Genomic DNA, 26,113 nt, shown 5'->3' with positions numbered 1-26,113 from the left:
CGATATATTAATTATTAATGTTGTTACAAAGCAATGACAGCAGTTTTGAAGATAATTATTGCGGTGTCATTTGAAATGGCGCAGAGATAGATTTGACTTTTAAGAAAATCCAACAAAATCGATGTTTTTAACTTACAGTTTTGGGGAAAATGTTAAAAAAAAAAAAAAAATAGAAAAAAAAAAAAAAGTTGTAGGCGCGGGCGTAAAAATAGGTGCGGGCCTACAACTTTTTTTTTTTTTTTTTTTTTTTTTTAACATTTTCCCAAAACTGTAAGTTAAAAACATCGATTTTGTTGGTTTTTCTACCTTTCTACGACTTTTACGTCGTGATTTAGGCATTTTACGCAGACCATATCATACGTGTGGTCGCATGTCCAAACTCACTATACAAATCTATATTTCGTTTAGAACTTTGTACTCGGCAAGCATCGTACTATTAAAAGAACTGAATTTATATCATTATAGCTAGCGTTGTTTGTGGACAAAACGCAGGGTGAAAATGTGTAAATATACCGATTTTTCTCACAAGTTACAAAAAATGTACTAAATACATTGTATTAAAATATTTTTCATACATTTGAAATACATATTTGAATGATATATGTAATAGTTTTTAATTTTTAAATATTTTAACGTGGTGATTTATATTGTCTGCATAACAACGTTCAAGTGATGCAGTCCAAACATGGCGACCTCACGCAGTTTGCGTATGTGTTTTCTTGTGAAAGGAAAGTGATTGTAGATCGCCTTGTAAGTGCCCCTATATCCCTAAATTTACGGGAATTATTTAATAATGTAATGTCAGATGTTCCGGCTACTGCTGATGATCAATTTACCGGCCTGGAGATAGCGGTGGGGGAGAAAAGAAATGGACCGTGGAGTACTGTTTCTCCTACTGAAACAGTGGCTACCATTGCCGATTTGCAGTTCAGATATGTGCATTTCAAAATGATACGACCAGACATTCCTCCTATTGCAACGACAGCTAAAAACAAAAAAAAAAACAAAAACAAAAAAAAAATCCGCCCGCCCGCACCAATTTTCAAATGGTTGTGGAGGACAAACAAACAATTTTTTTTTTTTTAGCCTTATTGGCAAACCTGCTCTAGGTAACGGAGAAGGTTAAATTTTAGTGCTGAGGAGGATCCTTGAGGAAGTTGTATTATATAGTTAAATGTGCCAACTAATTTGGCACATGAATACATGTTGCATTGGTCAAGTATGTGTCATGCCACAAACTGTAGAAAAAGTATGGTTATGCACATCTTGTCCATGTCCGGGGAGGGGGCCTTTAAAAAAATACGGGGATGTGTCACACAAACTTTCGGATGCTGACTTTCTCTATACCTAATTTGTGCTGATTTTGCCACCCATCAGTATACCAATTTTCCACAAAAGAGACCCCAAAAGCACCCAAATTTGCCCCAATTGGGCGCACAGGCACATTGGTCTCCACCGAAAACCCACCCATTGATATATCAAAATTGCTGAAAAGGTACCCCAAAACCATGGTACATCCCGTATACTGACCTGCAACCAGAGAACCCCTAATAATTTTGGGAAAAATAAAATCATTTTTGATATTTATTAAATTTTATTACAATTTTATTTCACATGCAAACACTTACCTCGGACGGATAGTTGAAGTTGAACCCAAAAAGTGTATACTTTTTACTTCCTTATCGTAAACTTAACCAATCTGCCCCATTGCTCTGCTATATATATAAAAGGTCTATTGAAATTTGAATGCAGTGTTGCCCAAACGTAACTGTTGGGACAAATCATTATTCTGTTGATAAATTTACGGCAAATCTAAAACTTCCAATAGATGTGATATCTCGCAGTTGAGCTATACAGGAATGTAACTATTAGATTTGAATGTTGTATCTCCTTATTGGGTGGCAAAGACATGACTTTGGCAACTTATATAAAACCCAATTGTGTGGATTAGGTGCATATATGGCAACTCTAGCACCCAAATTCAGTCATTCACGGCATCAGAAACTCATCTCCAAGTGGCATTGTGACAGGTTATTTGTGGATTTAGTTGACTTTGGTGTTCATTATGATAAGGTGTCTTTGACAGTGAGACCATTCATTGACCAAAATCTGTTTGTAACCAAATCATAATGTCCAATCAACTGTGGCAAATTGACGCATTTTATCAGGGGTTTCCCCTGGTAGCTTATTTTTGCTGTAGTAGTAATTTTCACATCTTTTCTGAAGTTAATAAATGTACAAAATGAACTGGCATGCATGGAAGAGGTTCATTTATTTATGTTTTCTGATGATATTTTCAAATTGATTTGCATGCTCAACTTTCAGCAGCATTTTACAGACTGATTAAATTAGTGAAAATATAAATAACTATAAAAAAATCTGAATTCCCTATGTTTGGTTCATTTCATTTCATCAGTGACTAGATGTAACTTGTTTAGATTCTGTTTATTGTGTAAAATTTGTAGGTAAATAACTATCCAGTTTATTAGGTCCTCATGATTCACACAGTAACTATTGTGTTGCATTGGGTAGGTGGGTGCCTCAGAGAAAACAAATGTGGACCAATTTTTTAAGGAAATTATACTCATTAGTTTAAACATGTTAAATACATATATTCCACTATGAATGTTTTACCAAATTTAAGAAAATTGGGCTATTTGCATTTTGAAAATGTTGACAGATTTCTGCAAATTTGGTAAAAACTGGGCTCAATGATTTGTTTTAAGGTCGGATCGTCGGCTATCGTGTCATGCACCGAATTCCCTCAAAATTTCCTTAATTGTGCCCTATCCTGTAATAAATATCATTTAATAATTTTTTCCTTGCCGATGTGTGGGAACCGAGTTTCCTACCTTAAAGTAAAATTCTTAATTTGACAGAAATCTTTATGTTCCCAGTGCTCTAATTTGTTGGAGTTCTGGAAATGTTTGAAAATTATGATGTAAATGATGATGATACTAAGTATCATCATTGCCCCCAAATTTGTGGACAACACACACAAGACACAAACCATAACATATGAAAACATGTCACACATTTGTTTTACAGGTTTATTTCAATTATAAAATACAGAGTGTCCCATCAAATATGGTGAAAATATTAAAAAATTTGTTTACAATCATTCAGTGTTTTATTATGTGAAAGCCACATGTGTTAGCTCTTATTACTATTTTAATATTAGCTCTTATCTTCCCCTAAAAAAAAGCAGTTTTGACAATATTAATCTCGGATGTAAAACGCTTGCAAGATTGACTAATTGACTTCAAGTCACACTGTACTGGTTGTTATATTATAACAAGGTTTCATAGTTCTAGTCCAATAAAACAGTACTCACTGTGGACGTTTCGAAGTCTTGCAGACTCCTTTTTCAACACTGTTGATGTTGTGACGATCTTCTGTTTACCGCAAAGGATGCTGGTTGCTTAGCAACGCGGTTGCCAGATGTATTTTTCTTGAGAAGATCGTCAAACACGTGACTGAGATTTTATTGCCCCTCGTCTCTGTTCATGGTGGTCCCTTGCTTTCTGATTGCTACTGCCTCTTTAATCCAACGTGTGTATCTGTCTGTCTCTTTGCCCAGTACCCTAGCCTCCTCCCAATCTATGATGTGGTCTTGCTCTAGCACATGATCTGTAATCGCTGATTTGTTGACAGTAGATTCCGAGGCTTTTCTGTTCGCCCTTGTACGAACATTGACACTCGCCTTATCAGCCTCTGCCCTATGTTCGTCGAGCCTTTTGCCAAACTTCCTGCCTGTCTCACCTACATACGAGATGTCACAGTTCTTACATGGCATAGAGTAGATTACCGCCGTGGTGTTTTAAAGCGGATCCCTCTTATCTTTTGGATGAACAAGCATATTTCTCAAAGTGCAGTGTGGTTTCATGGCTGACGAGATATTATAGTTCTTGAATGTTCTTGCAATGCGTTCTGAAACCCCCTCTACTTATGGGATTACAACCATGGCTTTAGACTTGATGGTATCGTCTTTCTTTTTGTTCTTCTTCTGTTTGGGAGTATCCATTTGCTGTGTCACCTTGTCTATGCTCCATGGAGGATAGCCGCAAGTATGAAGTGCTTTCTTGATGGTAGTATCTTCTTCTTCTTTGTCACTCTCTTCTGTGATGATCCTGTTCTTCCTGTCCATTAAAGTGCGAATGACGTCCACAGTGAGTACTGTTTTATTGGACTAGAACTATGAAACCTTGTTATAATTTTCAATAACAGTCCTGATGAACATGTTCAGTAATGTACTGGTTGTTGATTTCACACGCACATGGCATCACTCAATGAATCATGCAGAGTTTTTATCATTTTATTGTCTGTTTACATATCTTTAAAAACTGCTTTAGAGTGCACACCAGTAAATACAAGTCTCCCACACCCTGGGAGAAAAAAATCAGTGTTTCAAACGAGGAAATGTGCAATACGACTGAATTAAATCCATTAGAACAGGCTTAAAACCCAACTATTAGGCCCTGATTCATATTTAATCCTCATTTAGGCCTGGGAAATAGATTGTCTGTGAAAAATGAGCAGGATCTGAATTTTTATTACAATTTGGCTGAACTTTCAAAATGTGTTACATTTCAGAAACACCAAGCTATTTGTAAGGTGGCGTACGCTGTATGGGCTATAGGGTGATCTAGTCGGCATTTTTCTGGAAAAAATGCTGGACTCGTATATAATTTCTACAATAGATGACTTTATCTGACCTTCGACTTGCAGAAAGGGTAAGTTTTGAAGAACTGAGTCGCTCTGGAGTCAAGAAAATTATATTTTCCTGGACCCTGTTTGTACAGAAAGTCAATGGGAGCTATTTACTGGTGTGCACCCTTTATCAAATGAAGTTACATTTGTTTTTGCAAACAATTGCTAAAAATTATGGCAATATGTATCCAAACACTGACTGGTTAAAACACAGTTTAAGATAGCATCCCATCTGTTGGGTCTGCTTTTTTCACTGTGTATTTCTTTTCAGTTGAATAGACACCTTGTACTGTGCAAGCATTAGGTACTTTTTATTATTCTATAACAGTAGCATGGTGAAAAGAAACATAATATGCACAATATTAAAGAAATATTTAATGAAATACACCATTTTTTATCATTCTACAACTTCTTTCTTCTTTGTTTCTTTTTAGTATAAGAATGTTATGTGATTAAAACTTTACACTTCTCAGCATTTAGTGAAATGTCAAATTGGCAGACTAGAAGTTAACTATTATACTCAATTCTGCATACTTTTGCCAGTTTGATTGGTGTACTTTATTATGTACATCCAGGAACTTGGAAATTCACAGATCAAGTTTTTGGAAGAAAAAAAATGTAACCAGATATAATCTCTCCGCCGACGCCCGACATAATGGTTACACAATATGTTACAAAACACTATTTCATATGCAATACATTAAATCTCCGCCAATCCTTCTAAAAAAAAGAAGGTTTTATTTCAAACTCTAATGGTGACCCGCAGGTCAAATTGCTAGAATTGTACATTAAACACACCTAAACAGACACAATGCAATTTGCAGGCAGCTGCTTAATCAGCGCCAATATTGCAACATTGAAACAAACAACTATACAAACATCCAACCCAACCCCAACCCCATCCCCAGTAGGCAATGAGGATAAAGTGCCTTGCCCAAGGACACAACACGTTGGCACGAAAGCGGGCAGGGATGCAAATTGTGCGGGAGCGACATGCATCAGAGTGACATGCATCACTTTGTGGCTTAGTTTGTCATATTTAGTACACCATTAGGCATTACAATCATACAAAAAGCAGAAATTCAAGAAAATTGAGGCGCGCTGTGGAGCAAACCACATGTTATGGGTTTTAAGAACGGTGCATGCAAAGAATGGCTCGGATAAAAGCAGAGCTTGTGGCATACATGTATCTGATTGTACAACCAAGACTAAAATGGATATTTGTACAAACATGATTGTGAGATGTTTGGTAGTTTTACTTCAGACTGTATTTTAGAATTGATGTCTCATTAGCAACCACCAGTGCTCTATCAGGTGTCATGGACAAATCCAAGGGATTGTATGTCAGTCCTCTGACTATGCATTGCAGGAATTTACCTGTGGGACTGTATATGTCAATGTGACATGTGTTGCATAGAACTTGATTTTGTTTACGTATTGGTATGTAAATGTTATCATTGTCATCACACACTATCCCATGTGATACCGATTCTCTAACTGCCACATCCTCATCTATCTTGGGTGTGAAGCTAAACACCTCTTTACCTGAGTAATCTATTGCTACTACCCTACGTCTGTACACTGAACCTGATGGACGGGAATGAATCAGGATTTGATTCTTGCTATTGATAACCATGCTTGGTAAGTAACCAAATGAGTATTTGATCTTATTGACTACCCTACCATCTGGACACATATGGACTGTGATGATATCCTTACTACCCACCAATACCTGCCCTTCTCTATCTATGGCAAGACATTTCCGAAAGAACTTGGAATTTTCATCAGGTATGAAACAGTGGAGGTATTTCCCTTCTGTAGTAAACACATGGACAAATCTACAACAGTCACTTACAACAAAGATGTATCCTAGTGGTGATACACACATGTCTTCAACATATCTGCCCATTTTCCTGTCAGTTTTATTTCAAACTCTAATGGTGACCCGCAGGTCAAATTGCTAGAATTGTACATTAAACACACCTAAACAGACACAATGCAATTTGCAGGCAGCTGCTTAATCAGCGCCAATATTGCAACATTGAAACAAACAACTATACAAACATCCAACCCAACCCCAACCCCATCCCCAGTAGGCAATGAGGATAAAGTGCCTTGCCCAAGGACACAACACGTTGGCACGAGCGGGCAGGGATGCAAATTGTGCGGGAGCGACATGCATCAGAGTGACATGCATCACTTTGTGGCTTAGTTTGTCATATTTAGTACACCATTAGGCATTACAATCATACAAAAAGCAGAAATTCAAGAAAATTGAGGGCGCCGCTGTGGAGCAAACCACATGTTATGGGTTTTAAGAACGGTGCATGCAAAGAATGGCTCGGATAAAAGCAGAGCTTGTGGCATACATGTATCTGATTGTACAACCAAGACTAAAATGGATATTTGTACAAACATGATTGTGAGATGTTTGGTAGTTTTACTTCAGACTGTATTTTAGAATTGATGTCTCATTAGCAACCACCAGTGCTCTATCAGGTGTCATGGACAAATCCAAGGGATTGTATGTCAGTCCTCTGACTATGCATTGCAGGAATTTACCTGTGGGACTGTATATGTCAATGTGACATGTGTTGCATAGAACTTGATTTTGTTTACGTATTGGTATGTAAATGTTATCATTGTCATCACACACTATCCCATGTGATACCGATTCTCTAACTGCCACATCCTCATCTATCTTGGGTGTGAAGCTAAACACCTCTTTACCTGAGTAATCTATTGCTACTACCCTACGCCTGTACACTGAACCTGATGGACGGGAATGAATCAGGATTTGATTCTTGCTATTGATAACCATGCTTGGTAAGTAACCAAATGAGTATTTGATCTTATTGACTACCCTACCATCTGGACACATATGGACTGTGATGATATCCTTACTACCCACCAATACCTGCCCTTCTCTATCTATGGCAAGACATTTCCGAAAGAACTTGGAATTTTCATCAGGTATGAAACAGTGGAGGTATTTCCCTTCTGTAGTAAACACATGGACAAATCTACAACAGTCACTTACAACAAAGATGTATCCTAGTGGTGATACACACATGTCTTCAACATATCTGCCCATTTTCCTGTCAGGGTCTGTTCCAGTTGATATTAGTTGCATTTTGTATTCCCCATCACCGTCAAGAAGGTAGAGTTTTTCCCAAGCAGCCATGACTATGTCCCCATTTGGACAGCAGGTAATATGACAACAGCCAAGTTGTTTTCCTTGATGTTCAGGATGGATTTCTCTCTCCAATGACCAGCAAGCACCTAATGCTAGGGAAAGTGAAAGATTAAGATGTGTTGTTTACCTATAATCAATTCATTTATTTTTCTTTCAAATTAATTCATTAATTTTTCTTTCAAATTGTTGTTATTATAATTAATTGCATTGGGGACTGGCTCACATATAATAGCCATCGTGCACCCTATTGGAATCAATAATGTACCACTGTCTAAAACATTTACTACATTTAGTATGGTTATGTATGTAGGTCTTTTAACATTCACAGAAATTACAAATTAATATGAAAACCCAAAAATTTGTATCCGTTAGATGTCATATTTGGAAAAGCAACATAGAAGTGACTATTATTCTAGAGGTGTTGGTGTAATAAACCAACTGAAACATTTTGTCCCCGAGCGAATAATGTATTCACTATATTGTACTTTAATACTTCCTTACATAAACTATGGTATCTTAGCATGGGGAAATACTTGTCAAAAATATTTGGAAAAGATTTTCAAACTTAAAAAAAAAGCCCTTAGAATGATATCGAATAGTCACTTTTTAAGTCACTCAGCCCCTATTTTCAAGAATTACAATTTGCTTAATGTTTATGATAGTTATGATCTCGAACTAAGCACTTTTATGTACAAGTATAATACCAATCAGTTACCTAAGGCCTTCAATAGTTATTTTGTTGAGCAGAGGAATCACCTCAGGTATCACACAAGAAACGCTGAAGATTACAAGATCTGTCTTACAAAAACAGAGTTTGCTAACAAAACAATACGAACCGCCGGGCCAAGAAAATGGCATTCGATTGACAGATGCGCCAAAACGGCTACATCAGTAAAACTCTTTAGATCCCTAATGAAAACAAACCTTATAGAAATGTACACTTAATACCTCTTAGTTTGGATTTACTTATTTTTATTTTTCTCCCTTTTAAAACAAAAAATCGATTAAAATTAACTGATCTCTTAGCATTTATACTATATTCACAAAATGTTAGCTTTCTTGTGCGATATACGTGCACGTGAGCAAATGTTATGAAATCCTAATTTATATTCTGCATGTTCTTTATTCATCATTTTTTTCCTGCTTAGTTCGTTTCTACATGAATGTATGAAAGAGGGTGGGGGGTGTTTGTATGTATGTAATTGTATTTTATTAGACAAATTAAGAAACTTAGGCTAAGGTTAAGGGGGTGCTTGTTCAGGCCTTTTTCGCTGTAAAAAAAGGGGAAAATTATTAATTTGTTTGGCATTTTAGCTCACATTTTTGCAAAAACAATCAAATCCTATGGGGGACCCCCTCAAGCTCCTCCAGAATGGCCAATAGAATTGTATTTGCCTTCAAATTTAGGCGAGTTGATAAGTAATAAAAATGATTAGTCTAATGCAGAGTGTCTTAAGTAATTTGTGTGAAGTGAGCGGTACAGCAGAGGTGTCCAAGGGCGCCCAAGGGGTGAAGCCCCGGTTGTGGTCCAGGACTGAGCCCCCTTGATGCTACTGCATTTTAGATATTTTAAGTGGCATAGGACGGCTCTCTTTGGGCATAATATTTCATATTTCTTATATTTATTTATCATGTTAAAAAAAAGGCAATTTACACTAAAATGTGTTGTTTTTTTCTTTACATGCAATCATGCATGAATAATTGTTTATATCAGTTTTTCTCCTTGGTTTTTCTTTGTTTTGTTTAGTTTTGTCTTTTACTTTATTTTTTACAATAAGGTCAAATGTGTTTTTTCAACTTCTTTGTTACTAGGGGGTATATTAAGGTTACACAAAGAGACGTATAAAAAACGTATAAAAGACGTATAAAGTTGTTCTCTAAAACAGAGTTTTCTCAGTAATCAAATATCGCAGCGAGTGAAATGATGGTGCATTGGATGTAGCTTAACATTTTTGTGTGTGTTATATACAAATTATTAGAATAAATTTGAAAATCCTTCGTTTAAAGCATTTTTACCCACCATGTACACAAGATCAAAAACACGTTCCATGAGGTTTTTTTCAAATGTGCGCTCCGTATAAATCCACACCGGCGATTGTTTTCTTCTTTTTTATTGTATTACAAATCGATCAAAGAAATAATGTTGCCATGGGGAAGAACCAAATACAGTACCGATTAAATTTTAAAAGCCCGTTTTGGGGAAAATTTTGGAGAATTTGCTTGAGAAAAAGCTGGTTTGTGAAATTATCGATATCTTGATTACGAGACGTTAATTTAGACATCTGAATACCTACATTATTTCTCAACATTCTGCCAATTGCTATTCCATTTGATTTTCACTCCAAATTGAAGCTAGTTTTGCAAAAACGAGGTTTTCCTCCATCAGTTCGTTCAAAATTTCAGCGCCGACATGCGTGTTTATTCTAAGAGCCATAATGCGGACGCGATTGTAATCATATGTAATTGCATCCAATTACAGTAATATCATCCGCTTTGAGAACAGTCAATTGCGTAAGCGGAGCTATGGCCCAGTGGATAGAGCGTTGGACTGGGAATCTAGTATGAACTATTTTTGTGGGTTCGAGTCTCCGTGTGGCTGAATTTTCTTTTTTTTTCTCTTTTCTCATTTTTACTTCCTTTCTTTCCTCTTTTCTTTCTCCCTTTCTTTTTTCATTTCTTTTTTTTTTTTCATTTCTTTCTTTTTCGTTCATTTTCTTTCTCTCTCTTTCTTTCTCTTTTTCATTTTTTCTTTATTCTTTCTTGCTCCTTTCTTTTTAGTTTTATTTGCTTGATTCGCTGAGTGCAGTGAATCGTGATTGATTGTTTTTCACTTTATATAATTCAGAAATTTGTAGGCCTGCTAAGTCTGTCTTGTTGATTTTCATCCCAAATTTGATTTACAAATAATTGCTTTTTGATATTGTTGTTGTTGCCTACCCTTACATTGTAATCAGGGGAATAGCAGCATTGATTTCATCAAAGATATCAAGGCTATAAATTCAAAATGCCCCCAATCAATTTATAAAATCCTTGTGAAAATTGCGAAAACGGCTTGTGCCACCCCCCCGGCATCCGAGCTCCGGGCACGAGCTAAGCCAAGTTTCATAGCGTTTTCATGTCTTGACCGTGGATCGATATTCTATTGTAAGTAGGCCTACGTCCCGGTATACGCTTGTTCATTTTCTGCATGGCTGTTTCTGTTATGAACTTACGCCCCTCTGAAATCAAGCGCATGAAAAACTCTCGGCTAACCTTAATTAGACAATAATAACTGCGCACCATCTATTTTGAGGTCATTGTGTGAAATTGGAGGGTTTTGTTTTGGGCCGAGGTATTTTCCGAGACGCGCCCGAGGAAAATACCGAGGCCCAAAACAAAACCCGACAATTTCGAAATAGATGGTGCAAAGTTATTATATTGTCATTCATTACAGTTTTTTGTACAAAATAAGTTTATGTTACAAATGCGCGCGAAGCGCACGAACATTTTTGCTATTTTGAGGCTAAAGTGATTAAATATGGTGCAAAAGTGTAATAAATGCGCGTGAAAATTTGCACTTTTGGGGCTAAAGTGCGCAAATATGAGGTCAATTTGGTCAGAAAACTATATTCAGGTGTCAACATTGGGGGGGGGGATGATTGTATGGAGCACCCCCCCCTGGCAAATCTACGCCTATGGTTTATATTGTCAGGAACATGGGAAAGAACAACCAGCATGCCCGGTCAGCATAACTATTTATAGGGCCATGATATTTTGAGCTTCATAACTATTTATAGGGCCATGAACCCGGGCCATGAATGATATTTTGAGCTTCAAATTACCATGCAAAATAATATATAGGCCTATTCAGTAATTTTCTCATCTGGATGATAATAAAAATCAAGATTCAGATTTTGTTAGTGGTTTTAAAGCCGAAAGCCGGACGTGTAATTTATTTTACAAACAAAATATAAGATTTATTTTCCAGTTTTGTCAATAGTCCACCATGCACCATACTGCTGTTTTCCTGGGTTTTTTGGGGGGGCAAGCTGTGTTCCGTCGTCCACATTTGCACTGCACCCGGCACTGCACACAGTACTGCATTTATACTCTCAAGAGAGGAATGTACTCACCGGTAGAAGAAGAAACGTTTCATTTCAAAAATATCTACATGTAATTGGCAATTTTATCCTAAATATCCTTCAAGTACACAATAACAAATTTGTATTTTTACTAGGCCTGGCATTTTCGGAAATTTTGTACCCGTGTACCGTAGCATTTTTCGGCGGGTAACCGGTACCGAATTGAAAAAAAAAAAAAAAAATTTTTTTCGGTTTTGTAGTGTCCCTGGATCGCTAAGATCATTCATGGCTGACCTAAAAAAAAAAAAAAAAAAAAAATTCAAGATATTTTGTATTTTTAATATGAAAATTGATACTTTGTATTCATGTCATACTCTTTTTTTTTTTTTTTTTGAATTTCGGTACTCGGGTAGGGTATTTCCTACAAAATGCCAGCCTTAATTTTTACACCTTCACTGGGATGTTTTTGGGACTTGAAATATTAATTTAATTGTAATATTGTTTGGTTCCTGTTGTTGTTGGTATTTTTTGTTGTTGTGACTCGTCTATTCTATTGTTTTTTTTTTGTTTTTTTTTCCCCAATTGTATTTGTTTTGAGTCACGTCATACGATGCAATCATAATTATTGAGAGCAATAGATGCCGGGATCGGGAGCAGCTGAGACCTAGACACAGGTCGTAAAGCTCACTCCGGGAGCTCACTCGATCAACGTAACACAGGGACAAACATATTAGGAACAATTGTTTATATTTATTCAATATTCATTCAAAACAGGACCCTGTTTTGTTTAGAATGTGTGTGCATATTAGCTGCTGTGATCGGGCTGCTTTTATTTATTTATTTGAAGGTAGTCATGGTAGTCGTCATTTGAATTGGACGCTGCAATTCGCAATGATGCCAATTCTTTATCCATGTTCGGGGCCCTGATCACCCCATGTTTTGATTGCTACGTCAGACGCGGAAGTCATTGTTGCGGCGTCCGAGTCAATTGTGAGATATTAATGACCTCGAATTGCGTTCGCGTTTTCACAAATAATAAAATATGATTGGATCACACGCATCATGCATATTCATGAGGTTATGAATTATAAATCAACACTTATTACTAAAAAAAATAGTTTAAATCACAGCCTCAAATTTTCTTTCTAGAACTTTATCACAATAAATTTTGTTCAGTTGGTTTTATTTGCAAGTAAAAACTCTACATACCCAATGCGATTAATGCACTTGTAGGCCGTTGTTTAGGATCATTATTCCAGCATTGCTGCATGATATCTGACAGATCTTTGGGGCAGCTTTTGGGTATGGAGGGCTTGGCTCCATTGCCAACTTCAAAGACCACCCGGTGCCATTCCAGGTCTTCAAATGGTGGTTTCCTTGTGCAGATGGCTAGTAGCAACATCCCATATGCCCATATATCAGCTGGCTTGGAGTATATAGCCCTTCCACGCTCATTCCCCACATGAATTTCTGGTGCCATGTAGCGATAGGTTCCCTTCTGGCTGGATGTTGTCTGAGACTCTTCTATCTCATGGGCAAGACCAAAATCACACAATTTCAAGAGGTTGTCTTGAAAGAGAAGGCAGTTCTGAGGCTTGATGTCCCTGTGCAGGAAGTTCTGTTTATGGAGATATGTGATTGCAATTGCCGATTCTTTTGCCCACTTTTTCTGCAGCTGATATGGAAGAGACTTTGATGGATCTTTTAGGTAATCATGCAGTGAACCATTAGGAGCATATTCCATTAGAATAAGTTTAGCACTTGGTATTTCACAAAATCCAAGCAAGTTAACTATGTGTGGATGATGTAGTTTGCTCATGACTTCAACTTCTTTCTTTGCTAACTCATAAAGTACTGTTTTGCTGGCAGCTTCTGTGTATCCTTTGTAGGGCGTTTTAAATGAAACACGGCTGACAGACCCAAATCCACCTTCTCCAATGCGTTCATGAAAGTCAATATTGCTAGCATCCAGTTTATCAACTGAAGCATCCATTTTGATGTATCTGCATATGTGGTGAATAAAAAATAGTGTATTCATAATTACACAGTTCACACAATAAGGCACTTATTTGGTTTACTCGGCTTGCTAATTGCGACTATAAAGTGAGAGAGAATGTTTTGTTTATCTTAATCTTATGAGCCATTTGAGATAATTTTGGCCTGTTTTTATTGTGATGTGCACTGAGTAATTTAATTTGATTATTTATCTTTGTTTACAAAATTAGAATTATTTCATGAGTGATGACATGTCTGGGAATTCCCCCTCTGCATCAACTTGATCAAAAACAAATTGAATCATATCTAACGTTGGATCATATGGGAATCCCCTCAGGAATTGATGTCATGTGAAAGGTTAATGTTGTAATTAAGACTTGGGAATTTCCCAGATTACATCATAGCGTGAAGGTAGTAATTGGCTATTAATAGAATTGTTTTTTTCTATGCTTGGTATATATGAAGATGTAAACATAATTCTTCACAGTAAATTATAGTGTTGTTCTGGGCTAGCTAATGTGCTTACAGTCCATTTCCTTTTAAGAAAGGAAATTGCGAACCAGAAATATTTTATGTAGTCATTGTATTACTACCTGCCAGTAGCGTCAGAGAAGATCTAGTTTACGTCACAGCGCATACCTCTTCCAAGAAAGGAATATATATATTCTTCTGTTGACTTGCTGAAGTCTGGTTTATGAAACAACACTTCTGTCAATATAACTTATAAGTGGAAACAGGGGGACAACTGCAATGCAATCCAGACCTGTTTCCTGAAGAATGGTGTGAATGGTGTGAAATGTGTGAATGGTGAAAAAAGCACCATTTTGGAGATTTTATTTAAGGATATAAAAGTCTTCAGTGGACTTCGCTGAACAGTGATCTTCGCAGGACAAGTGAGCAGGATTTGTATCAAGAACATTGAGAAATATAACTTTACAATCATCACTACTAGCCACAAACCCATACCAAGGAAAATAAAATATCAATTTTGCTGCAAGCCCTCAGGGAAAATTAATATACAAATATTTAAAATCATGTTTTATTACAACGTATCTAATAGTAATATGAATTAACACACAACCATGACAACTACTAAATTAAGCTGAAATGAAGAAAATATAGACTATAAAAAAGTCTATAATGAAAAGAAATGTTGTTATATATAGACCATTTGTGGCTGGACGCGGCGAATGAGCCGTAAACTCGGCAAACTTCATTTCGAGGTACAGGTGAAAATATATGCAAATCTCGTATTTTGGCGAAGTTGAGATTTTTGCAGATTTGAAATGTTTAAGCTTTCTTCTAAACACATACAAAGTTTTATTTTAAAGAAATAAGTGGAAATATGAACTAATTTACATTTTCTGAGGCCCATCTGATGAGTGGTCATTATGCTTCCCTAACTTTGAACGCGTTTTTCTCGGTTTCGCGTTTTGATTCATGACAACCTATAACAAGCCATAACTTCGCTTCTGATTGTCATATTAAGTTCATTGAGGTGTCATTTTAATCCCTGAAACATGCTCTTTGCAAATATGTAAAAAAGTAAAAATGACCAGAGTGGGACTTTACGGCTTATTCGAGGTGTCCAGGCACATTTAAGGTTTGCAAATTGAGATCCCAAAATTTGGCATGTGTAAAGGAGGGGGGGAGACTTTTTGGCAGGCCTAGAGGGGGGGCAAGCGATTTTTGGCAGGCCGGGGGGAGCGATTTTTGGCGGGCTGTTGGAAAATTTACCAGGGGCTCATAATTATAGCACAGCCCCTTATTGACTTATTTATTTATTTATTGACTTATTTATTGATTAATTTATTTTTATTTTACAGACATTAAATCATGACATTAGTTCAATTGAGATTACCTATTATGATTTTATTGACTTCATTACAGAAATTCTCTAAATATTGCTTACCTTGGTCAACAGGCAATACTTGTTAACAGTCGGGCAACGCTGAGCTCTCCCTTACGAAAATGCAGGCAAAAAAAAATGTGTGCAGAAGCGTGCTGCACGCTTAAATAAGTGTGCAAAAGTGTGCAGAAGTGTGCAGAAGCGAGCAAGAGCGTGTTCATGTGTGCGAACTAGCCATGTGCGTGCAGGCAATGCACGCAAGTATCAATTGCACACATATTTGCACACATAATAAACAGCGCTGCACGCAACTTGCACATTTTTCCCTGCACGCATTTTTTAAGTGTGCAGTGCACGCATTTGCACACCCAATATTCTCTGCACGCAAACTTGAAGCGTGCAGCGCACACATTGACCACTTGCACGCATAATTGCAGGAAGCAGCAGTGCAGTATGGGATATCAGAGGTCACCAACTGCCAAGGATCAGAGAAGTGCTAGCTCCTCAGAAGCTCCCAATAACTTTGAAAATTTATAAGTTTGAAGTGTATTTTAAGGGTTTTCATCATTGTCTTGTTGATGTTGAGCATATCAAGAATAGTCTCTGCAAGAAAAATCGAATTGCGTAAGTTTCAAAAGTGTTTTTTGCGATTCTTTTCCCCAGGAAACCATAGTCTATGAGGTTAGTGTTGAATTCAGCAGACATGCATGAAGTGTATAAATATACCTGTATATTATCATCAGATCCTGCACGCGTGCAGCTCCTGCAAGCGGCAAGCTCCTGCATGCGTGCAGCTCCTGCACGCGTGTAGCTCCTGCATGCTATATAAGCGTGCAGACTGTGCATGCATGCGCATGCGCGTGTTTTGAAAAACACGCATGCAGCTCCTGCATGCGTGCAGCTTCTGCACGCGTGCATGCAGCTCCTGCAAGCGTGCAGCTTCTGCACGCGTGCATGCAGCTCCTGCAAGCGTGCAGCTCCTGCATGCATGCAGCCCTGCATGCGTGCAGACCGTGCACGGTGCATGCATGTGCATGCATGTTTTTTTCCAAAAACACGCATGCGCACACTTCATATGCACATGTGCGACATGTGTGCGCATTCATGCTGCACGCTTGCAAAAAGCGTGCCATTTTCGTAAGGGTGGCCCGGTTCATAGTTTTATATTGAAGCCGCATATATTTTGACGACCAAAAAGTATTCGAAGCCGAATATTCGCCTTTGAATATACACACTGAACTAGCCTTTACTCACCTATCACAATATTGCACACCCTAGACTTATTGTACAACCATATGCTTTAGCTAATAGCTAACAATTTATAGATAGATTTCTCTTCAATATTTACATGTACTCAAATCCAAGATTGTTGGTTGTGAATATAGCTAAATGATTCATAAATAGATACTTTAAAAACTAGCTCTTACCTTTGTGTATAAAATTTAGATAAATGTGCTGTATTTGTAGAACACATTGACTCAGTATTGTTGCATTGGAAATACCCTTTATATTGGAATAACCCTCCGATCAGCTATACCAAAAGTTCATGTACTGTGTACATGTACAGTATACTATATACACACCACAATATGCATGCCATTCAGGCCAGGGAATTCCCCTCAATATATTTATATTTTCACATGTAGTTAATTTTCAAAAAGCTCTAGAGCCTCTGTTTCCTATAAATTATTGCTGGAAGTTTTGTTTTCAATATATGTAAGCTTATATGTATACAAAGAAAACATTTGATAAAAGAAAAGTCTATCTAGTTACCCCCAAATGAAATAAGGCACATTTTACTCAAAAGTTTTTGCTGGCATATCCGTCAGGAGTATCTCCATTTATTTGTAAACCAGACTTGGATTTAACATCCAATAAAATACGGACCCAAAGGGTACCGTTGCCCAATACATCAAACTTGGCTTAACTTTTCAAGAGAAAATTTCTCAAGAGAAGTTTACATACATTTATTGAGTCAATCCTTTAATATAAATTCCTTAGAAAAGTGCATATACATTAATCCTACTTTCCTGAAGCCGGAAACATTCAGGAAAGTAATCTGGATATTTGACATATTTCGTTCAACTTCTCATGCACTATTTCTCAAATTTATTAGTTACTTAATTATTACTATTTGTAAACACTTATGCAATTACCTATGGTGATCCAATTATTTTCATATAATTGGATTCAAGATAAAATTTGTGGCCCTGTCCCTTTTTTACCGCCACAATTTTTGACCTGGATAATCTTACTTTCCCCGTAAATACAGAGTCTGTTCCCATCTACACACAGTGTCCGCTCACCCGTAAGATACGGGACCCTCCCGGGAATTTCCCGAGCCAATTCCTAAATTACTCACCCGTAAGATACGGGGCCCTCCCGTTAATTTCCCGAGCCCATGCCTACATTACTTATCCGTAAAGTACGGAGCCTCTCCGAACAAAGTGTGGCCCAACTTCTCACAGAGAAGTTAACCCAACTTAATTCCTTAGTATAAGATACGGGCCCTCCAGGAATTTCCCGGGCCCTTTTGCACACACACAAGTGTGGCCCAATCTTCTCTTATCATAGAGAAGTTAACCAAAATTAATTCCTTGAAAGTTACATAAATGAATGCAATGAAGAAATGAATGAATGAATGAAAATGAATGAGTTGCATATGAGTTAATTCCTTGTACAATACATAAATGCATGAAAGAAATGAATGAATGAAAAATGATTTAATGAATGAATATGGGGCCCTCCAGGGTATTACCCCGAGCCCTTTTGCACACGCAAGTGTGGCCCCACTTCTTGTGTCGCAAAGAAGTTAACACAAATTCCTCGTGAAGATACGGGGCCCTCCCGGAATTTCCTTGGCCCTTTTGCCCACATGCAAGTGTAGCCCAACTTTCTCTTTTTGCAGAAGTTAACCCAAATTAATTCCTCGAATGATACGGGGCCCTCCAGGGAATTTCCTTGGCCCTTTTGCACACACACACAAGTGTGGCCCAACTCTTCTTCTTGCAGAGAAGTTAACCCAAATTAATTTCTTGTAAGATACAGGGCCCTCCAGGGTATTCTCGAGCCCTTTCCACACTCGGCAGTGTGGCCCAACTTCTTAAAAAGAAGTTAACAGCAATGTATTAACCGGCTAGCTACAGAGCCCTTTTTAAAGGGATTTCCTGAACGCCTAGATCTGTATACCCAAATGCGCCTAACCTCTCCCAAGAGAAGTTAAAATGTGCACTTCTTGAATCCTCTCCCTTGGTCAGCTACCGCCCTCTTCCTGGTAATTTGCCCATGCCCAGTAGCTACCATTAAAATGCAGACTGCAATACCCCTTAGGTCTATGTACCTCTATGTCCCGACGATATGGAAGCCTTCCTAGCCAACTACTGCTCCTAAGTAACTGTCCACAAAGGTATTGAATACTGGGATATGACCTAATTTTTTGGGTGTGGTGGGTGGGAAAATTTTCTTCACATTGGAGACCAAACCTACTCCTTTCCATGACAGATAGCAAATGTGCCTAATCCCTGACCAACTGGGCAGTATCACAAGGCTATTGACCACTTCCCATTGGCTACTTCAAACAATAGTCACTAAACCCATTGGCTCTTGCATAAAGCCATTACTATGCAACCAATCAATAAATCAATCATATTGATTTGTCCAAGCACAAGCTTGGACCAGGGTTAGTCTATTTCACAGGGGGTAAATTTGTTTATTGTATAGATACAATAAACTTTATTACCCCCAAATGAAATAAGGGACATTTTACTCAAAAGTTTTTGCTGGCATATCCGTCAGGAGTATCTCCATTTATTTGTAAACCAGACTTGGATTTAACATCCAATAAAATACGGACCCAAAGGGTACCGTTCCAATACATCAAACTTGGCTTAACTTTTCAAGAGAAAATTTCTCAAGAGAAGTTTACATACATTTATTGAGTCAATCCTTTAATATAAATTCCTTAGAAAAGTGCATATACATTAATCCTACTTTCCTGAAGCCGGAAACATTCAGGAAAGTAATCTGATATTTGACATATTTCGTTCAACTTCTCATGCACTATTTCTCAAATTTATTAGTTACGAATTATTACTATTTGTAAACACTTATGCAATTACCTATGGTGATCCAATTATTTTCATATAATTGGATTCAAGATAAAATTTGTGGCCCTGTCCCTTTTTTACCGTAAACAAATTTATGGCACAGAAATTTGCCCAACCCCCCCCTTTTTTTTTTTTTTTTTTTTTCAATTGTGATTTATGAACCATAGCTATCCCTTTTGACAGCTTAATTCCCCAGGCTTATTAACACCGGTAAAAACCCTTACAGAAATCACTTGAAAATGTGCACCCTTGATGTCATTGACAAACACAAGGATATTTGAGATTTAATGTATCTCAAATTTTACAAGACACCTTTAAACAAGACACCTTTTTGTGTATAAGGAAGAGGTACAAGCTGCACACAGTATATATATTGCCGAATAATAGCCAAACCTGTGCCTATTTTTGTTTGTGCACCGAGTTTATCCTCCCCCTATGTACAACATGTACTATACTTGTACATAGGCTTACTTATTAAGGCCTTGGGCCTAAGAAAAACAATCTTGGTAGCAGCGGGCTACGAAAACTCGAAAACTCCTCTATTTAATAGTATTTTTGGGAGAAAAATTGAGAACGTATGATGACCCCTGGCTTACTACCCCATGGCACCCTGGTGATTGAATTCCTCCTATTATGAAACAACACCCATGCAATTTCCCACCCTTGAACATTACATGCTGGTGACTTAAAGGCTTGCGCAACAGCTTATCCTAAGCTTCCACTGACGCCCCGACCTGAGCCAGTGCGATCCACTCCTGATGACATAACAAGCAAAATGCTGTTTTCGTCAATTCGCAGAAGGCACTCAAATGGATATATTTGTATTCACTAATTAATTAGCTGGGCAAATATTTCCAAATGTGCCCAGTACTACTACTGCCCAGGAAGTGCAGTGAAGTAAATTAACTCCATAACACAGTGATCGTTGTAAGGGCGTGCTCAATTGTAAGGGCGTAGAAGCTTCGTAGAGCACTCAATGTACATGTATAATGTAGTCATATAATAAACGATAGAAATGACATGAACATACTAGCGAGTTAGGCTACCTGCGGTGCCTAACTCAATAATTACACACAATATGGCAACTTTGCTTTGGCTGCCAAGCCAATGCATTTTGCATGTACCAGTATCTATATATTATCTATCATTTGTTCCCAGAGAATGAGATTATCGGCCATTGTAACGATATAATTAATGGCATTCAATGGTCATTGCTCAGACAACATCATATCATTGGCAAGCTAATATTTTGAGAATGAAAATAAGACTTAAAATTTATATTCTACAAAAAAACCCAACTTAAGTGATGAGTTCATTCGAACGAGACAGATTTGACCTAGAAAGAGGTTGACGTCATGAAATGACTGTGCCTGCTTTGCCAAAAGGGACTATAAACATTCTCAATGCACATAATGTATACTGTTGTTCACAGACAAAACCTCTGAATTAAGTATTACAAATTTAAAAAATTTTTTTTTTTAAATATGGATAAAATCAGCCACTTTTTTTTTTTTTTCTTCTTATATATTTGCCAATTGCGATCTTCCAATTCATATGTTTATCAATATCATAATAAATATTTGGGCTGATAAAATTTTTTTTTTTTAAATAATTTACATCGTGATCAATCTGAGACTAGCATATAAATCGTGTTAAGTCCACAAACTCGTGTACCTGATTTCCCTGTGCAATATTGCAATGCTATAGTTATTATAGTTTCAGTTGGATGAAATGTTACAAAGCAAACTCATAGTAACAATACTGTGTGAGGCTTTGTTTCCGAAATGAGAACAAAATAGTCTGCATATTATTATGCAGCATTGTTATGGTAAATATTAGTACAACTCATTGTTGCAGCAACCATGTTGCTAATGTCAAACTTGTCAAAGTGATTGTGATTGTGTTACACAAGTATTAAATGAGAGCATGATATAGTGTCCGCTTCATTTACTTACGTCGTCAGCCGGCTACCTTGAAAATTAATTTCGCTTCAAACGGGGGACGAACACGCATTTAACTTCACCCACACCATTTCTCTTTTTCAGGAGAAACATGCATAAAAAGTTGCAACAAGTGTCAACTTGTAATTTAATAATCATTCTCCTCGAATAGAGATGAACTTGTTTTTGCAATAGACGTGCCCTTAAAATACATAATGTCCGCATTGTACACTGAAAGTGTTCCGTCCCACTTCGCCTTGTCCTGCCATAAGCTTGCTTCGGATATATCATTAGATGTGGTATAAATGGTCCAAATAATGTCCAGAACGTATTATATCATTCTTTATATCATCCATGTCACATAGCCTCCATTATTAACTGCGAGCATCAATATGTTGATTCAACCTGAAATAAATCAGAAAAAGAAAACAGAAACTGGGAAGCAACTTGCCGGTCAACCTTACCGCTATGCAAAATTCCTAATATTTCATTTCGCTGTTGCTACACAAAAATCCTTATCCTACTAACGAGAGGGACAGGAATTTCCTGATGAAATGCTGATATGCTTCCAACTTCCGAAATCTTGTGAATTCCCGGTGAATTGTTAAGTTTCAATGGGATCATTCTCCAAGCCTCATGATACCAACATTGAATGACCTCCCATTGATCCCCCAAATGACTACTTCACTTGATGTTACTACCCAAATCCTGTCGCTTTCCCCATTTCCCCTGTCTTACGTACTGGACTCGGATGACCATGAGTAAAGCCAACATCTTGAACATTTTAACCTCCTATGCTACGTACCTCTTTTTACCAAGCTCCGAAAACACCTGATACTATTATCTATTGCCTGAATCTGCTGGAACCCCTTTTATCGAGTTGCATGACCATCTGACCTTTATACAATGTCTTCAGGTGACCCTGATAAGCCTGACCCAAGAAATTGTGACTTTGACTGCTCCTTTATTTCCCCAAGTTCCATGCAAACTCCTTGAGCCTTATATCTTATTTGCTCTCCAATTACCTCAAATTCCAATCCCATATTTTCCAACAATCTGTACCTTCTAACCTACATTATGACCTTGAACTTATGAACCATGAATGCTGAGAAAAGAAATTAGGCTCATCATGCTTCACCCTGACTGAACGTAATCATTAGGGAGGAGTGACGCACCACAAGCTTCAAAAGTCATAAAATGAAATACCATGCAATTGTTATCCAGTATTGCACAACTGAAATCCAACAGTTGGATTACCAATATAATCTATTTCATGATCCTGCGACAACCTATGGCGATCTGACCCCGAATAATCCAAAACTAACCCTAACCAAATTTCATGAACCTACAAAATCTATAGGCCCTACCAGTTTGAACCCTGATGAACCCGGATTTACCATGACGCTTTTTGTCCAGTTTCCGTGGTCACCCCCAAATTTCATGAACCACCGACCCTCTACCTCTGACCTCTTTTTGCCCTGTTGGGTGATCGCTCTGCAAATTTATTTTGAATTCATTCAACAAAGGAAAAATATTTCTCCCCTTGAAAAGGATATTTATATGATCACATGCACCCTGTCAATCTTATAAATGCATATAATTACCTATACATTCACCATAGATTTTAAATACCGGTGCATTAACTAATCTGGTAATGTGGCAGTGGCACCCTTTTAAATTTTTCCTTGCTCAGTTCTCCAAAACCCTGGCTCCAAGGCACCCCTTTTATTGAAGGCACAAACCTCACCCTAGCCAAAATGTTTGATTACCAAACCAATATAAAATTTTTATTTACTATATATGGTCTGGGTGCCCTCACTTCTTACCTAGTCAAGTACTTCATTGTCTGATATACTCTTTCTACCTGACAGTATGAATTATTCATGGCACAAATAACTGACATGAGCCCATCCCGGGTTGATTGTCTGACCAATTCTCCCTACCTGACACACACCATGACTTATTCATGCCCCCAATAATTTGTCCATTATTTTATTTGAGATCTCATTCAATTTTTTGATCCAGTGGATCACATGAGCACTAATTAATTATTCCTGAATTCTGACAAAACAATTATCGCATCAGCGGTGGCACCTGCACCTTTTTTATTTTTGCCACGCCCATGTTTTCCAAGGCCCCTCCCTAGCCAGTTCGTTTACCCAACCAATTTCCCTACCTAAACCGTCCGAATTATACAGGATACTTATCTTCCAATTTTATTTTATTTATTTGTTTATTTTTATTTATTTATTTATTTTTTCCATTCATGATAATTTTTATCTTCTCGTACACAAAGTAAAAAGATGTTATGATCACATGACCGCAACTAAATTAATCACTCATGAATTTGAAATTGATCAAGAGTAGAGCCTATTTACTCCAGCAACTTCGCAAGTAGTGGAGTTTCAGAACTCGATAGAGTCCATGTTTATAATTAATTTTAACTTTACTTAAAATTTGCTCACCCCGTTTTGACGTCCATGAAAGCAAGTATCCATGTACATAATCACAGTTGTAACCGGTGTTTGCCCAGCTGGCCTTCCCAAATTGCAATACTTGAACCCAACACGCAGATTTCGCCATCATCCGACAGTGATCAACAAATCGATCCCACTCATTGCTGTGACTCGCTGCTACATGTAGCTGCTGCATGGATGCTCGACTGGGGTTTCATTTACACCTCCATATAATTCCATTTCTGCTGAAAGATTCAGCATTCGTAATTAACAGCCTTGATTGCTGCAGATTTTGCTGGATGAGCGATGTCTTGCCTTCCGATCGGTTCAAAATTCTGCACCCCTAAATTTCAAAAATCCATCAAGGTGCTAAATATTTTGTGTTCCCATGATGGCTGCCATATTCCTATCATCAGTGTTTCTAGATACTAGTTGCTGACATATTTTGCGATTATGCTTCCTTCGTTCAGAATAATTTATAGCTATTTCTAACCACCTCTGATTATATCATTATAAAAGCAAATACTATTTCCTTGAAAAGAATAAGTTTTCCCTTCCATGGAAATAATTCTGTGTTAGAAAATTTTCTTCACATTGGAGACCAAACCTACTCCTTTCCATGACAGATAGCAAATGTGCCTAATCAGTGTTGCCAAAACTTTTCAGCTTCAAGGCGCGGCGCATGGACTCGCCAGGCCGCGGTAAAGGATTCTCAAGTAGCCCAATTTTCCAAGCTTCCAAAAAGCGCCTAATACCGGATATTTGGGCGTATTTACCTAATTTAGAACGCAAAACACCCAATTGGGGAAAAACACTTGACTTTGAAACTTCCGGTACTTCCTGGGAAGTTACTGACCGATCAATAAATGGTCACAAAACCCATTGTAATTTCAATTTGGAGCTTCAAAGACTCAAAACCTTTATAAATCGGCTAAATTGAAAGGAAAATACATCAAATTAGTGCGCTGCCTGAGACTGTCAAAAGTAGCCCAATTTTAGACAAGTAGCGGCATGCTTTTTTGAGTAGCGGCAAGTGATCGCCAAGTAGCCCAATTGTGCGCCTAAGGCGCGGCGTTGGCATCACTGTGCCTAATCCCTGACCAACTGGGCAGTATCACAAGGCTATTGACCACTTCCCATTGGCTACTTCAAACAATAGTCACTAAACCCATTGGCTCTTGCATAAAGCCATTACTATGCAACCAATCAATAAATCAATCATATTGATTTGTCCAAGCACAAGCTTGGACCAGGGTTAGTCTATTTCACAGGGGGTAAATTTGTTTATTGTATAGATACAATAAACTTTAATATATTAGAAAATCTTTTAATTATATAAATCCTTAAAAATATGCAGGGAAAAAATGAAAATGTACCAAATAATATTATAACTGTATCCAGATGTGCAATGGTTTTTGGGGCTGTGGTGACGTGACTAGGGGTGGTTTGGTTAGAGTGTATAGGTGCGCCTGGCTACAGAGTGCCCCGGTACCCCAGGTCAACATAAAAAGTGGTAACCATGTGTGTTCTTCCTTTTTCAAAACCCCCCTTTTCACTGATTTTTCATTGATTTTACCCCCTTTTTTGCCAAATCACTGACAAAATCAGGGTAAAAAATACCCCCTTTTTTTATTTTTTTCACTGAGAAGATTTCCAGACACCCTTTTCAATGACTCCAAATATTTTAATATATTAAGTACAAAATGTGCAAGTATGAACATTACTTTGTGTCTGTTGTACTCCATAAATCGGACTTACCGGGACTTACCGTTGGCGAGATATGGACCAAAACGTATATTT

The 26,113-nt window shown here is 37.5% G+C and overlaps 2 protein-coding genes across 2 annotated transcripts in view; one reads left to right on the top strand and one right to left on the bottom strand.

The window, feature by feature from the left end:
- The window catches only part of LOC140137100 (poly(A)-specific ribonuclease PNLDC1-like), a 182,646-nt gene that overhangs the window by 62,267 nt on the left and 94,266 nt on the right, over window positions 1-26,113 (top strand). The gene's annotated exons all lie outside the window — the stretch shown is intronic.
- On the bottom strand, window positions 7,151-17,378 carry LOC140171969 (mitogen-activated protein kinase kinase kinase 12-like). The gene is made up of 3 exons (XM_072195320.1): window positions 17,239-17,378; window positions 13,177-13,970; window positions 7,151-7,998 (listed from the first exon to the last, which is right to left on the bottom strand). The coding sequence occupies exons 1-3, from the start codon at window positions 17,283-17,285 to the stop codon at window positions 7,151-7,153; spliced, it is 1,689 nt and encodes a 562-aa protein (XP_072051421.1). The 5' UTR covers window positions 17,286-17,378.

This window comes from Amphiura filiformis, chromosome 2 (genome assembly GCF_039555335.1).
Source record: "Amphiura filiformis chromosome 2, Afil_fr2py, whole genome shotgun sequence".
Lineage (NCBI taxonomy): Eukaryota > Metazoa > Echinodermata > Ophiuroidea > Amphilepidida > Amphiuridae > Amphiura > Amphiura filiformis.
This window is presented reverse-complemented; position numbering and strand designations above follow the sequence as displayed.

Coding starts and splice junctions, on each gene's coding strand:
- LOC140171969 (XM_072195320.1), bottom strand. CDS start 17,285: ATGTGTTCTACAAATACAGCACATTTATCTAAATTTTATACACAAAG. Junction 13,971..17,238: donor TCTAAATTTTATACACAAAG/GTAAGAGCTAGT, acceptor CCACATATGCAG/ATACATCAAAATGGATGCTT. Junction 7,999..13,176: donor AAGTGCATTAATCGCATTGG/GTATGTAGAGTT, acceptor CACTTTCCCTAG/CATTAGGTGCTTGCTGGTCA.